General features: G+C 43.4%; 1 protein-coding gene across 9 annotated transcripts in view; it reads right to left on the minus strand.

The window, feature by feature from the left end:
• The window catches only part of frmd4a (FERM domain containing 4A), a 104,929-nt gene that overhangs the window by 29,175 nt on the left and 59,359 nt on the right, over positions 1 to 16,395 (minus strand). For 8 of the 9 annotated variants that reach the window (XM_022213723.2, XM_022213724.2, XM_022213720.2 and 5 more), the window contains exons 2-3: positions 6,242 to 6,307; positions 1,473 to 1,567 (exon numbers count right to left, since the gene is read on the minus strand). In XM_022213723.2, coding sequence (XP_022069415.1) covers positions 1,473 to 1,567; positions 6,242 to 6,307 — 161 coding nt within the window. Of the gene's footprint in view, positions 1 to 1,472; positions 1,568 to 6,241; positions 6,308 to 8,741; positions 9,309 to 16,395 lie in introns of those variants that run through there. The other variant, XM_022213725.2, reaches the window with a different exon arrangement.

The raw sequence follows: 16,395 nt of genomic DNA on the forward strand, positions 1-16,395 counted from the left end.
GGTCTCCTGAGCAACTGAGCAACATCTCTCTCAAACTCTCCCTCTCTTGTCTCCCTCTTTTCCCCCCACACAGCCTCTTTGACCACTGACTGGTCAAAGCCGAGGCGTCTGCTCTCCCCAGGCACACATAACAAATCTACACATCATAGAATTATCCCTGGGGGACTAAGACTGCAAAGCGGATACTGCTTTGCTGAACTGACATTAGCAACAGTACGTGTCACAGCCGTGTAAATGCCACAGAGCAGAGTCCAGTCTTGCTTGACATCAGTGGGTGCATGAGATAAAACAAAAAAAGAGGAACATAAAGGTCATGGCAATGTTTGCCTGTATGTAAATCAGAGACACGCCTGTGTGGCTGTCAGCTACTGTGCTTCCGTCTTTCCAGGGTCACAAAACACAATAAAACTAATTTGAATGTCATTTTTGCATTTCAAGCACAGCCTTCTGGCAGTCATAGACTCGTGATCTTTGCTATCCCAGAGCAAGACAATCAGAGCCTCACAACATCAAAACCCTTCATGAAAAGGGATTCTGTCATACATCAGTTAATGGCTGAATATGACAGTTGAAATGACCATGATTCTTTGTTTTGCCCAGAAGGTTGGCAGCAATGGTTGAAAAACAATCCCCTTTTGTTTCTAATGAAAAGACAAGTGAAACCCGTAAAGTAGATATGTAGCTAAATATATATATGTATATATTTATAAACTTGAGAGCCATGTAATACCGTAATTAAATAAGTCCACATAACACAAAAACAAAGCAGTTAAGTATACAAAACGGAGAAAAACCAACAGCTGCATTTCTAAAGTGGTGCTTTTGTACAACTCTTTATTCAATAATAGCTCTTGCCTTTTCAACAGTTTTCAGATTTCTTCATTAATGCAACAACGTTCAGCTAGAGGGTACAGTTTTAGTGGAACACCAGTCATGTGGAAACACATTTGCAGCAAAAACATTTAAAATGATAAACCCCAAAGTGAATGCATTTAAATGCGTTTTGGCTTTTTCAAGTTATTGCTTGGGGCGACACATTATGCTGAAAACAGTATGACATTTGGTTCCTATATTTCTATGACTACAATTATGTTGACCATCGCATCACTGTCGGTGGTTTGAGGCAACCATTACAAGCTCATTTGTTTTTCAAGAAAAAAAAAACATGACCATGTTCACATTAAATTCACTCTACTGTCCTTTCCATTTGTTCAGCAGCAGAAATGATTGCATGTGAACTTTGATCCCAACTTTGCCTATAATTTGTTTACAGCATCACAAAACCCACATGCTGCTTTAAAAATTTCCCTACTAACAATGACATATCAAAACTAGAGTTAGTCTGGATGTAGTTACAGTGCTATGAGCCAACACTGAAAAACACATTCCAACAAACAAGATAAACTGAAGAGATACTGATGCATCATGTGCATTGTAGTTTTCAGTGTAATACATTTCTGAATGTGACTTACGTTTCATCTGTGTATGCAATTCCAAAGTACTCCTTCTCCTTGAGGTTGAAGTGAGATGCCACAAGGTCCAGCAAGTCCTTAGCCATCAGCTTGGGCTGCAGGAAGGCAGATATATTAGGTTGGGTTAGGTTATCGTATTTAAGAGTCTTGTGCATGAGTGCAGAGGTCTGTCACAATACTAGTTTAATTGTACATGTGTTAAAGTTTTATACTAATGCATTGTAAGAGCCATTGATTTACTGCAATGACTAAGCATTTTGACAAACACCAGGGAAAGAGGAAAAGAGCAAGAGAGGAGGAGATAAATGAGAGAGAGAGAAAGCACGAGAAAGATGGATGGAGTGTGTGGATGTGCTGACAGTGCAGGTACAATGCCCTCCCTCCTCTCTCCTTTCTGACCCACACCTCCACTGCAGAGTCATGGCTCTGGGCTGAACCACTGTATTGCAGGGAGAGCTGCAGTTAGCACAACAGCTTCCTCGCTAAGGAATATCGTGGAAAAAAAAAAGCTGTCCGACCATTATGTGATGACAACCACCATTCAAAACAACACCCACAGCATGCAGATCTTTAAGCCAAGCAGAGGCCAGGGACTGCTGCCATATGCTGCTGGTTTGTCACATCCTGAGTAAAAGTACGCCCGACCCTGAGGTTAACCATGGGTGTGTCTTGCTGCCTACATTTACACGCACAAACACACGCGCACACACACAAACACACGAACATATGTGCACACGCAAACCCTTGCACAACGTACAAGCAGCACACTCCCAGCATACAGAGGGAATACATGTGATGTGCTGCATAGGATAAAGGAGGACGGGAGGTTTTTGCATGAAACCAAATATCCACACACACGTGCACACACACACACCACACAGCTACACCATAGTGTCATGGCAAATCTATCCTTAAGAGTCTGTTCCCACTGTCCTGTAATATCTACTCACTGCAAAGCTACAACTTCAGTGTCAGAAGCTGCTGAGAGCTATTTAAAGAGAAGGAGGTGATGTCATACAGATACCCAGCACACACACACATGCACACATCTCTACTGACCTAGATCCCATATAAGCGCGACGCCTACAGTGATGCTGCTACACATAATAGCTCAGGAGAAATCACAAGTGGAAAAAGAGCAGCAGAGAGGGGTAAACATATATAGGTTGATCTGGCCTTATATTTCCATGTATAAGACTGTGTTCAACAGAAAATAACTGAGCTACTGTATTAGACCATGCTATCGCTATGTGCCTGTGGTCTAATTCTACTACAAATCCCTACAATGGTGGGACAATAAAGACTGCCATGCTGCAAAATTACAGAACATTAAGATTATCAAATAAATTTCCGATGCATTTTTACAGCAAAAATAATTAACTTGCATCACTGAGCAACAAATAAGATCATGCATGTGTTAAATTTGCATTTCTCCCATGGCTGCATGTTGTTTGTACATCACAACCAGACTGACCTTCTTCTATGTGGAAGGCCTGATCTGTTTGACTCAGACAAAATTAGTACTCCCATTCACAGTGGCTTTTTTGATTGGCTGTTATTTCGCCAAATGGAAGAGCAGGAACTTCTGAGATCGACACTCAATGCCTTTGAAGTGCTCAGCATATTTTAGAAGTGGAAATTTTAGGTCTGAAACAGGGCTATCTTTATAGCATTAGCAGTAATACATGTTTTGGTTCAGTCTGAGAAACACGCCGTGGTGGTCTTTCATTACCACAGCAGTCAACTGTCTGGGCGATAATATCAATTAAACAGCATCGGTGTCACCACAGGGTAACAAACAACGATAAGGACACATGGGTTACGCAGAGTAAAGCATTGGAAAGATGATATGGAGATAAAATAAACCTTAAAAACACTATTGAAGGGCAGAAGTGCATGGCTGATGTTGAACTTAAAAGCTTTCCTGTAAGGTTAAGCTGAGCTTCTCGAAACAACATTGTTATGAATACCAAGCAGACTGTAAAAATTACACTGGCAGCACTGGATAGTTTAATTGAGTTTGCTTCTCTCTTCAAGCAACTACACCCAGCCTTCTCCACAAGCATGCACTACTGTACAGCTTATCTGTAAGATTGCAGATACCAAATGTGTAATAATGCCGGAGAAGATACCAAAAGTAACACAGGCAGTGAATGACAGGCAATATAGTAAGCGATAAAGCACACTAAACACGCAATAATAGAAACATGCACTCCAGAAATATACATACAGTGCAGGGACATATCACACACACACACACACACACACACACACACACACACACACACACACACACACACACACACACACACACACACACAGTATGCAGCCATCTATCAGACAGTGCAGCTCTCTGCTAGCTTAGACAGCATTACTACTAATAGATATTTAGCTGGTGCCTCCTCAGCAGCACAGGTAATTAACAGTGCAAGAATTACAGGGAGGTGCAAGTGAGGAGGAGACACACTAAAGCTAACTCACAGTTAAGTGCCAAACACACAACAGTATCTCACTTGGCTGGCTGGCAGCAAGTCATGGCCCAGTCTCTGCAAAAAGCTAGTCAGGACTTTGGTGCCTACAGAACTGCTCGGATTTATGGAGCGTTAACTGATTTGTCAGGGGCAGTTCACTGAGTCCAAGGCTGTCTTAGGATAACGTTTTTTAGCCATATATCCTGCATTAATTTATGTTTTTAAATCCCAAAAGTCCAGCTTTAATATTTCGGCTAATGCTCTGAAAACAGACTTGTGGCAGTGCCTCCACGTTCATCACCAGACATCTTACAGTAAAACCTCTAAAGATTCTCTGTGTTAGCATTAAGTCTTTCATATAAACACTGACATGAAAGAGTAATGCTGTTACACAACTTAACCTAAATACGCCATTTTACTCTTTATCCTAAACAACTCTTGCTTAAGAAAGTGGGGGTTAGGATGAGGTTAGCCCCACCCAGCGGAGTACCTGGGTATCTGTACAACCTGGTCAATAGGTGTGTCGTCCCTCTGGCACATAGTTCCCTGTCAATGAGGCATTGCTCCATAAAGAAACCACAGAGGACATGCTATCAAAGGTGGAAGGAAGGGAAAGAGGAAGAGGAAATGGGTGAACGGCACTTTTGGGATTAAACAGCTGGTCAATGTTGAAAGCCAGTGACAGAAGTGAGATCCAACTTTTTAAAGGCAAGCTGGCTAGCGTGTTTGGCATGACTACAAAACTTTAAATGAAAACAGCACAAGGGCAGACTTGAACACAACGCTGTTGCATGATCAGTAAAGACATTAGCTTGATAAAATCTGAAAAAGGCAATTATTTTCACTGCGTATGAATTATGAACATTGCTTGAAGAAAACTGTTTTTGCAAGTGAATGGAGGACCTGACTGCTTCATAGTTCAGTGGAAAACTAAGAATCATGTCCTAATTCTCTTTGGTCCTACTAACAACAAGCTGCATCCTAAATAACATTCACTTTTCTGGCTTTATCATTCCTCCTCTCTTGCTAATATTATTGCCAATCTGTAAAATTATATGTAGGAAACAGAACTGATTTTATCACTCACAACTTATTTGTACTGCACAAGTACAAATAAGCCCTTGACATAAATGCTACATAAAACTAAGAATGTTTGGATTCAGTTTCTCAACTTTCAGTGTGTTTATTTCCTTGTTATGTCCTCTCTTAATTGCAAAGAGGATAAAGAATGAGTAATGAAACAGGATTGGTTGGATGAAGTATGGAGTTGCAGCAGATGTGTTTGGAGATTTAGATGGAGACAGTTTGGGAATGGCAGGTAAAAGCAACCGAGTGGATGAATGAGAAAAGAAGATATGGAGAGTGAAGAGCGGAAAGTCAGAGAGATAGAGCCAAAGTGGAAGAGGAGCAGAAAGAAGCACCAACTTGAGAGAGAGGATCAGTTCTGGCAGAGTAATCAAATCAGAAAGTCAGCAGACCTATCCTTGGCTCTCCTCTCCATTTTCTCCTCTCTATTCCCATCCCTTTAGTGTCATCTCCCATCTCTCCATTTCTGAGCTCTCGTCTCCCTTTTCTCTTTCTCTCTCAACCTCACGAGTTTGTGTGTCAATCTGTCTATTCTCCGCCAGCTCCTCTTCTCCTGTTCCAGGGCAATTACGTTCTTTTGTCTTTCTCTCTTTCCAGAGGAATCGCCTAATGGTCAGACCAAAGGCAGCTAAGGGAGGTTAGGAAAGAGTGGATGGAGCTTCTAATGAATATGTTTCAGTTTATCAAGCCAAACTGTAAGAGCAAAAGCAATGACAGAAGTGAATGTGAGTAACACTCAATGAGGAAAATACACAGAATAGAAAGCAGACCAGAGGAGAGCTACCACAGAGATTGCTAGCTGATAAGGGATGGGGCTTTAAATGGCAAAGGAAGGAGAGACGGGCTTGATCATTACTACAGAAAGGCCTGCTGGGAAGATTTAAGGATGAAAGCAGAGTCAATTCAGGAGAAGGAAAGGTTTCTGTATTGGACTCATTAGATTTTAACTCCATGTCTGGATGTATAGGTTAAACTAGGACGGTAAATTAGAGCTGAATGCACGCCTGTGTGTGTTTGGAGAGATCAGGTGAGCGCCAAGGATGCACAACGTCACCTACTGCTGACCAAATTTCCCTTTGTCAGCAATAATCAAGTCCCCTCTGAGGGAGGACATTGCCTCTCCCTTTCTCTAAGGAAATGAGAATCTGTAAAGTGAGAATGCAGGAAAAAAAAGACAGAGCTAGAGGAGGAAGTGGAGGAAGAGACGCTCACCTGTACGAGAAGCTCCAGCTTCCTGTCGTCCAGGAGATGGACCTGACATCGCCTCCCCTCGGTCATCTGAAAAACAGGAGAAAAAATACAAGGAATGCTAATTAATATACATGTTTATACCTTAATTACATGTTATAAGAATACATGTCTAAAACAGACTTTTGTATGGGTCACTGCTGATGACAGTCACACAAAGAAAATTCATATATTCTGGTCACTCATATCAAACAGCAACAGTATGTGAGCAGTACAGTATGTGAGCCTTGTGCTGTATGGAAAACAGGAAGTTTGCATGTCTGTGCAGCATCTCAATGAACTCTTAACAAGGTTAGCCGAGCTAACGACACACAATGAGTCAATAGAGACAACCTCCTGCTACTCTGTTCCTCATGGACATTTCTCACATTCTTCCTTGATCAGGAAATCTATTTTCCATCAGTGGACTTGTGACCACAGAGAGTGAAGCTGGCTGCTGACAATGCTCACTAGAGTGTTTGTCTGTGTTGCTGATACAAGGTTTGCTGAATAGAGCTGCACAAAAAAGAGAAAACAGACAATATCCGTCTGCCAAGTTCAGGCGTAAACAGTGAAGCAGGTGCAATGATGAAACAGTCAACTGTGGAAAAACACGAGTTAGACCAAATATTTCACCTGACAAACACAGCCAAGCCACCTCGAGCAGCCACAAATCCAAGACTCAAAAATTCTGTGCAGAAATACAGTCTGACATTTGGAAACGAGTGAACAAAACTGTACCAAAGTTTTCAGCACGTTAGGGAATGTTTGTGTGTCGGTGTATGCATGCGTATCCTGGCGTTTTTCAGCACATGTGGAGTTTCTCCACAATTTAACAGGAAGCGTGGACCCTGAGGAACACAAACACCCTGTGGCTCCTCCCACACTTCCCTCACATCTGGGAAATGGGGACTGGATGGGGATGGAGGGAGGGAGGTGTATGTTGAGGTAAGAAAATGTTGGAGAAGAAGGAGAAGGAAGAGGCATCCTCAATGTCAAACATTTGATGAGAACTCCCGCCAAAACATAGACGCCATAAACATGAGCACAAGCGTAACCGGTTTGTAACTCTTTACCACAATGATCATCGTGGTCACCTGAGGCTATTGCAATTTGGTAAGGGTGTGTCTACTTCAGTGGAGTTTAACAGACACCTATATTCTCACCATTCAAGCCAACTTGCATCAGGGTGGCAGCTGATTGTGAGACTTTAGCAAAGAGATGACAATACGAGAGAAAGCGAGGGAAAGAAGTGACATAGCTGTGCCTCAAGACTCATCCCTGTGTGAACTCCCCTCAATGGTTGCTGGTATGTGTGTGTGAGTGCATCTGTGTGTGTGAGTGCATGTGTGTGGGTGAGCGTGGCTTCTGGCCGCTCTGCAGGATTCAGTTTACCCTCCCACTCCCCATTGATCTCCTGTGGTTTGAGGGTTTAGATTGGGTGCACCTGTGCACACAGTCAGTGACACACACACCCTTACATTTTCCAACGCCGCCTTTTGTTTTCATCTCCTGCCCTCCTGTCTTGGAGTTACCATACCTTCCCAAAACTTTCTGTGTTTATACTGTATACAGCAATTTTAATTACGACCATAACTGCTGAGCGGCGGGTCAGTGGTGCAGACATGTTTTGTTATAGAAGTGCCATAACAACTCTGAGATGACACAAATAGATCGGTTGCAAGATCATTTCTCAATTACTGTGGACAGAAGAGAGGACAAAGCTGCAGTATACTGACCAAAACATCTCACTTTAGTATCTTGTCTGCAAAATAGTTCAAACTGCAATGCAGACAGTGTACTGTATGCACTCTCACCGGCACTCAGCTTGAGGCACCTGGGAATACAGCAAACCTTAACGTCAAGGTAACAAATCACCGCCCCGAGGCTAAAATTAGGCAGACCAATCTGGCAGACACAGATGCTTATTGGTTTTAGTCATAAAATTCACTTTGTGGTATTGGGCACATGCTACTGAGCTTCTATCCACCATGAAACCAAACGTCATAAAGTCTCTATGAATAGCTTGGTGGGTTGAAAAGTGAGAAAATGAGGAATATTTCAACCTGATGTAATGCTGCTACAAATAAGAGCCACTTGGTCTTCAAAATCTCTGACCAGACACAGCATCTTGACACTGAGACATGCTGTAAACATTACAATGTAGTTCCACTGAGGGAAACAGACCCTAAAAACACATGTGGTTGTAACTGCTACACCTTGTAATAGTGTGATTCATCCTCAATGTAATCCACCAACATTTCTGACCCATTACTAGTCAGGTTTAAACTGGCTAACACACATCTCCAGGCCTGACTCACTGGCAAGATTGAAAAAAAGAGACTAAAAATGAAGACTATAAGCTCACAGTGCTCTATAAAGCAAACATGTTCCCAGTGTTTCATTATTTCGCCAAATTACAGACAAACACAGACAGTTGACAGTGATGCTCGGTCAGCGCCTGCGACAACGTTATCATTAGTACCTTTCAAATAAACGCTCCCGGTGACGCTTCCTACACAGAAACCGGCTCCAGGAAGGGGGTAGAAAAAAATAACACAACCAGAATTATTAATCCCAGAAAGACACGAGTCGCGTTACTGCCAGAAAATCGTCAAAAAACACCAATTTTCCTGGCCGGCCTAGAGGAGGAGGCACATCAGCATCCATGTTTGTGTCCATTAGTTATCGTTAGTTACGAAGCGGCGCAGCTGTATCCTGTAAACACCGCCGTTATCTCATATCTCCGGCGAAAAAAATGAAAAAACTAATTCACCGGGTTTTTTTTTCCGAGGCTGGTTTTCTCTCTCATCCCTCCTTTCGAGAAAGCGTGAGAGTCTCACAGCGTCAGTCCGCCAGCACACCCCCCTCTCTGGCTCTTTTCTCGCTACCGGCACCGAGAGATAAGCGGTGGGGGACCGTACCAACGGTCAGCAGCCGCGGGGGACGACGGGAAGGAAAGCGGCGCGTTCCGGTCACTTCCCACCTATGTTTCTTTCGCCTGTCATCGGGAGTTGCTTCGAAAAAAAAGAACGAGGAATAATGGAGGCGAGATGTTGGGGGCGGGGAGAGGAGGAGATGAGGGGGAATTTTCTGCAGCAGCCATGAGAAACTGCAGACCTCGATCCATGTGTGTGTGTGTGTGTGTGTGTGTGTGTGTGTGTGTGTGTGTGTGTGTGTGTGTGTGTGTGTGTGTGTGTGTGTGTGTGTGTGTGTGTGTGTCTATATGTGTGTGTGCGTGTGTGTGCATGCACCCAAACAGACATCTGTGTCTGCAGAGCACACACACCAATAGTCTGCCGTTAAACCAAGTGATAAATAACAACGATCCCAGTCTGCTTTGCTCCATGAAACCAGCCTTACTTCCAGAAAACTGCACCCTTAGTGGAGGGTGGTAGGGACCCTATCCTCATATGACTGATCACTTTACACCGTGCTTGCCGCCTAGGCTGTATTTTGACAGATTTCCATAGTATTTGATGATTATCTACTATGTAAGAAAATAATAACGAAAAATGCAAGTAAGAATCCAGTCTCCCTGCATTTTCAAACAAACATCTCCTTGTCTGAATGAGCTCTGGCCTTCCGTCCAGTGCAGCCGTTGGACCAGCTCTCCTCTTTTTTTCCCCCCTGTATGACCTAAATTGGGCACTTGTGTTCACCTTACACAGCTGGAACAGCAGCCGTTTGAAACCGCAGGCTGTTAACAAAATCAATCTGGTTTATGGTACCATAAATAGACAGTAATGTGTGCAGCAAAGGCATGGCTGAGCGAGCCTATAGGCTACCCCTCTGTCAATACAGTGTTTGCATGACTCAGCTAGTGTGTTTTCTATTGCACATGGATAAATCCTTGTGTTGTGAGAACAGCACGAGGCAACATGTAAAGCACACGTAGCTAATCTGTCAGCGTCTGGGATACCTGACGTTTTCTTGTCTGTAAGGATTATCTTAAGTTTGCACACTGTATGTAATAAATACAGTTCGTTTGAGTCAACACCATTTCTGAAATATAGACTAATCCTAACTTGCAGCATTCATCACAAATGCTCCCTTCCCAGACATTGAGCAATATGAAGATGCAATTAACTTTAATGTGCTTGGCTTTGCTGTTACCATAGCGTATGCTGCAACCCCCAAAATTCAGCTTAGTTTGCTAAATGCAGAGGGTCACATGAGAAATGAGGAGGTGTATCCTTTCCCTCCTCTGCTGGATTTTTCTGTTTCTGGATATTTTTGGCCTGCTCCAGACACCGGAAACTGGCCTGTCCAACTTAAACATCTCCAGATGACTCTCCCTTTGGCTTTAATACGTACACCCGTCCCTCGTTTTCTTACTCCGGTCAAATACATATCTCGCTTTATTGGTAGCTTCCTCAGTTTGCTATCACAAGGGCCCTGTTGTTTGACCGATGCAAGGCAGGGAGAAAGAAAGGGGGACAAAGCAGGCGGTGGAGGAATGGGGTAAAGCTGACAAAGACAGGAGAGGGAGTGGAAAGGGAAAAAAAAATTGCAGAAGCAAGATCCTGAACGCTTAAACTACATGAGTTTATGAATTATTGTTCCTGTTTGGAATGGATGTGTGCAGCACTGGAGAAGCTGAATGAATTCACTAAAATAAGACGGAGAGGAAAAGGAAGGAAGAAAGGAAGCAAGGCAGGAAAGAACAATAACAAGCAGCTGTGATTTAGTGCGCCGCTCTGTCCAATGTTCATGCCACTTATCTTCCCTATACATGCTCACCTTTCTGTGACCTACGCAGAGTATTGCCAAGAAGCACAAGGTGAGAAACACTTGTAGGTGTGATATATCTGGGCTCTGACTTGAGCCTTGTTATGGAGCCGGTGGGCTTCTATTCTGGGCTGAGGTGTGGGTGTAATGAGGTGCTGATCTGGTGCATTTCTACGGAGTTCGGGTCCAAAGGGAAAGATGTGAATGGGTGAGGCGGGTTTAACAAGAGGTGGGTGTTAGAGTCGGCTTTTAGGGTCGAGCAGGGGAACGGGGTTTGATGGTCTGTGCTGGAAAAGGTAACCTATATTGGCGGAGTGTGATATAAACACCGCCGAATGGTTAATTGAAGCAAGATGGAGAATCTCTTTAACCCTGACTCTGGGACGCTGCGGTAGGCATTTAGACCCAGCACACAAGCTCCTCTCCTTCTCCGTCTTGCTCGTCGTCTGCTTCCCCCTCATATTTATGGAGACTAAATAAACACACACTCTTAAAAACGTCACTTTGAGAGCAAGCGTGCTCTGACACCAGCGGTCCGATGATGATTTATGACGCTGAGATCATTAGATCTGAATAGGCTTCATGACTCGTCGGCCGTTTTAACGTAACAGCATCTACATATGGTGCAGATTAGAAAACAACACAAGAATCAGGGGGGGAAAAACACTCTCAATAGGCTACAGTTTTAGCCTAGTTCAATGGCTTATTTTAAACCTGATGGAAAAAATAATAACATGTCTTCTTCCCCATCTAGTGCTTCATGTGAGTGAGATGGAGCAGGGAGGGTCAGAAAAAGGCAGCCAGGAATGTCTAGAGAAACGACTGACCGGGAGAGATCTGTTTTGTTTGTTCAAGTGTGTGTATGTGTGTGTGTGTGTGTGTGTGTGTGTGTGTGTGTGTGTGTGTGTGTGTGTGTGTGTGTGTGTGTGTGTGTGTGTGTGTGTGTTTTTGTGTGTCTGCGAGCTCCACCCTCCCTGCCCGTGAGTGACTTTGGGACTGAAATGTGGTTCCAGTTAGGGCGTTTTTTAAAATCAGAAACATACTGGCACTTCAAACAAACGGGAGATATTTCTGTAGCCAGCTCTGCTTTGTTCCTATTTTACTACAAACCTCCATTTCTAGACTTTCACCAAAAAAACAAAAGCTTTCCTCCCCTTATTTTTTTACATAGAATCACAGCTTTGACTAAAACTGACAGATGGAGACGTTTATGAATTTTAAATACACGGGCACTTTTACTGGGAATAGAGCTGTGAGGTGTTTAAAGACATTAGGGAGCATGCCTTATTTGAGTATTTAGTGTGATCCAAAGTTTTGCTGCGCTGAATCCACACAAATCCATCTCTGCCTTCACATCTTAAGTTTAACTTCATGGCCATTTGCACCCAAAGGGGCGCTCAATTCCCAATGAATCAGAAAGATGCGCGTATCATTTCTTGGAACATGATATAAAGTGCCGGAAGAGAGTTTTACATGCTTTCTAGACAGATGCACACACATTTCATATAAACATACATGCATCACCAGAACAAACTCCCATCAAAGGCCTTTCAAATAATATGCAAACAACAAGCCATGGCAGTTGCTTGCACTCTGCAAGAAAGGCTCTGTTATGTGGACAAATAACACAAATAAAAAGGGGAAAGATAACACAGGAAGACAGAACATTATTATTTTGCTCTGGTGCAGTCAATTTGAATAAGCCTTGTAGTCATAACATTTACAACTTAATCTTGTTCTTTCCGGGATGGTATGAAATTCTTCCTCTCATCCTTCATAGATTCTCCACTGAAAGATCACATTGTCTGGTTCAAACATAGCCAAATACTATTCTGAAAACCAGCTATATTGTGCCTGTAACAGTGATGAGTTGTAAAGCATGTTCTATTCTGTAAATTGCACATCTTACTTAGCTGACAGTTACAAACAAATTCATACAAAAAGCTGCTAATGGACATGAAACCCACTGCATCCACCTTCTGCTTGTTCCATTTCCTTTCTTTTGCTTTCTTCATCCATTCTTCTCTCTTATTTTAACTGTACTTTCTACTGTTTCTGCTTTCACTGAGGCAAAATCTATGTGGTTGGGGGAAAAAAACTGGGTCGCATAGATGTACACGTGTGCATGGGCACTCATATAGAGTCTGAAGTTATATTTAAAACACTAAATTCTACAACAGAACCACAGCAAATGTCCCTTGTGATGACATCCAAGTAGTTTCAAGTGCACAGTATGATGATACAGCGCCACAGTGTGTTAGTTTGAGTGCAAAGCAGCCCCAGCCGCTGTGCTGTGGTTGGTGTGTGTGCAGGCCACGTTCCTGCATGCTATCTACAGTTTGTGCATGTTTGTACTTGATGGCTCTTAGACTGTTTTGTTTCTTCACGAGGATGAGCTGTACTGAAAATAGTCAAAAGGGATTATTCCACTAAGGACAGGCAAGCCGCATTTCTTCCACAGTTTCTAATTTTCTCTCTGTCCATGTCTATCCTCACTATCAGATTACTTTTCCTGGTCAGCTTTGCCCTTTACTGACACAGATTGGACATTCCTTAAATTCCAATCCAAAGGGAGCAGTTGGTTGATAAAGCCACCAAGAGCACAATGACTGTGTGCGTGGCTATATATATTTTGTGTGTGCCACACATCTGCTCTGTGTTTCGGATGAAATCCTTCTGAGTTGCTTCAGTAATTAAAGCATCTTCAGAGGAGAGACGGGGAACAAAGGCGACAGAAAGAGGGCCGGTCGGAGTACCGACAAGCACCGAGGGTCAGGACAAATAGGTACGAGTGATGTCATGTCTTTTATCTCAATGAAACGCAGTCTTTGCGACCGTGAGGGGGGTTGATCTGCAAGGATGTGGACTGTCAATGAGAGTCACTCACAGGGGAAGGATCTTTTACCCTACACCTTCTCTCTTCATCTATAATTCACATTGTGAGAAATCACTGTAGACCCGAGTGACCCTGTGTTCACTGATACTGCTGGCAATGCACGCAGAAAGACAGTGACGCAGAGTGGGGTGTTTGGTTCTGCAGTGCTAACAGTATCCTATATATAAATGTAGACAATGAGTTTGAGTTTGTGTGTGTGTGTGTGTGTGTGTGTGTGTATGTGTGTGTGTGTGTGTGTGTGTGTGTGTGTGTGTGTGTGTGCACTCTCTTTTAGCTTGTAAACCCACTGAACTATGTTGATTGATGAATCTTCCTCCTTGACCTCTCTTTGTCTCTCTTGCTTTTTTCTGTCTTTTGGTTGCTTGTAAGCAAATAAGCAACATACACAGTCTCACTCTCTCTCTTTCTTCCACATGCACGCAGCAACACACACACACAGACAAATTCACTCACACACAGCTTGTGGCCTAAACTCAAGGGCATCGTGTGCTGCAGAGCGGTTGAACTCCTGTGGCATCTATCCCCTGTCCTGAAACTGGATAGAATACCAAACACTCTAATCATTTAGCATGCTGAATATTAAACAGTGCTGTCTACAAAATCCTGTACGTGTGTGTGTTGTGTGTGTGTCTGTGTCACAGCCCTAATGTATTCTACTAGCCTATTAAACATGTACCCTGAAACCAGAACAGCAGGGTGGAGGAGAGCTTGGGGTAAAAACAAAATCCTCTTTTCTTTGCCGATTTTGTCCTTGTGTATGTGTGTGTGTGGTAATGCATGTAGGTCCAAAGACCCTCCAGGCTAATTAGAGAGACAGACAAAAAACAACATCACACAAAGCACTGGCTTTACAGTAGCTCCATGAGCCTCCACCTACATAATAACCCTTCAACCCATTCACTTCTTTAGGCGAGTGGCATCGAAACATCCCGCAGTGTCGACACACAAGCACATGCGCATAAATGTTTGACCAGCCTCAATGCCCCGTGCTCGCCAGACGAAGATGCAAATAAAAGTTGTCATGGCAACTTTCCGGGAGATCTAGCCGTCTCTCTGCCATGCACACTCTGCCAGAAATGTAGGGCACCTAGAGGAGGCGGCGCTGCCACACAATGCTAAGACAATGTGACAGGCAAAGGTACGGCTCAGGGGTGTAGACTTAAAGTAAAAAGACGTGCAATGAGGGCTTCCCTCACAAAGCGGTTCAATCCAGCTGATGGCAGCATCACGATCCCAAGATGGCAAAGATGAGGGAATCCTTTGCTCTAAAAAGTAAACATATACTTCAAATTTCACGAAGACAGAACCCCACCTGCTACATCCCTTTCCCACCTATCCCAGCTCCCCCTCAGGATATACTGGCTCAGATGATGTAAGAGGGTTTATCTGCTTGATCAGTTACAGGTATACACACGAGAAACAAACATGTGCTTCAGCAGGAAAGATGGCGAGGCAAGAAATTCACGGAGGAGGAGTCTGAAAAGGGTAAATAAGACGGTAAGGACAAAAAATGGGAATAAACTGAAAGTAAGGCAGGCAGAAAAAATGGAGGCAACATAATAAAGAGAAGAGAACCAAATGACAAATAAGAGGTGACAGGATGACCACGGTGCAGCCTCAGACTCGCTTTCATCTTCATCCAGGATCTAGTTTAAGGTATTCTAATAAAAAACAGAGGAGTGAAAAAGAGCTATTAGTCGCACCACAAGCTCTGTCCTGCAGCCTGTCTGGTCTGCCTCCTCGGTGCTCGGTACAGTCAGGATTTATCAATCTGTAGCTTTGGTTCATTGCGGCCGGGCTCCATTACTACACACTTGATTCCTCTGAGCCAGTGTAATGAAAAATGACCCGGCTCATCTGCAGGGAGAGCCCTTTGGCAAGTATATGTGGTCTGTGTGTGTATGTGAGTGTGGGTGCAATTCCTCTTGTCCAAAGGGAATCCCGTCACAGCAAAGGTATTGAATGTCTTCCATTTGGCCTCAAGGAGAGCCAGGATCTGACGGCGGGAGGTGGATGGCTTTTTCTCAATAAATAAAAACACTTGATCAATCACACGGTTGCCGAAGGTCCAGATGAGAACTGGGCTCATTTTTTTACATTAAGTGATGGAATTATTTGTCAAAAGCTTGTTCTGTATTTTACAGCTTTGGACAACCTAAAAAAAAATCCAGGCAGTGCAGAGTTTCAAAGCCTGTGTGAGTGTGCACACATTACATCTCTCTGATCTCTTAGCCTAGAGGGGAGCATACTGACAGACAGACAGTTTGGAGGCATTTGATGTTTTAAGGGACCTCAAAGTGATGACTGATATGACAAATTAAGTGCTGCATGTTGCTGACCACGACTTTCCAAAGGACCATGGGAAATCAAATGGCTTAGCTTCACTTTGTCCAAACATTTGTGCATCATGTTTTCCAACTCTCACCACTAATGTGACAGATTCAGTAAGTTAGCTCCGAAAATTTAGCCTCGGGGAAATATTCCATCACTCAACTTTAAAAGTGCACGCAAA

The sequence above is a fragment of the Acanthochromis polyacanthus genome, chromosome 8, assembly GCF_021347895.1.
Source record: "Acanthochromis polyacanthus isolate Apoly-LR-REF ecotype Palm Island chromosome 8, KAUST_Apoly_ChrSc, whole genome shotgun sequence".
Classification (NCBI taxonomy): domain Eukaryota; kingdom Metazoa; phylum Chordata; class Actinopteri; family Pomacentridae; genus Acanthochromis; species Acanthochromis polyacanthus.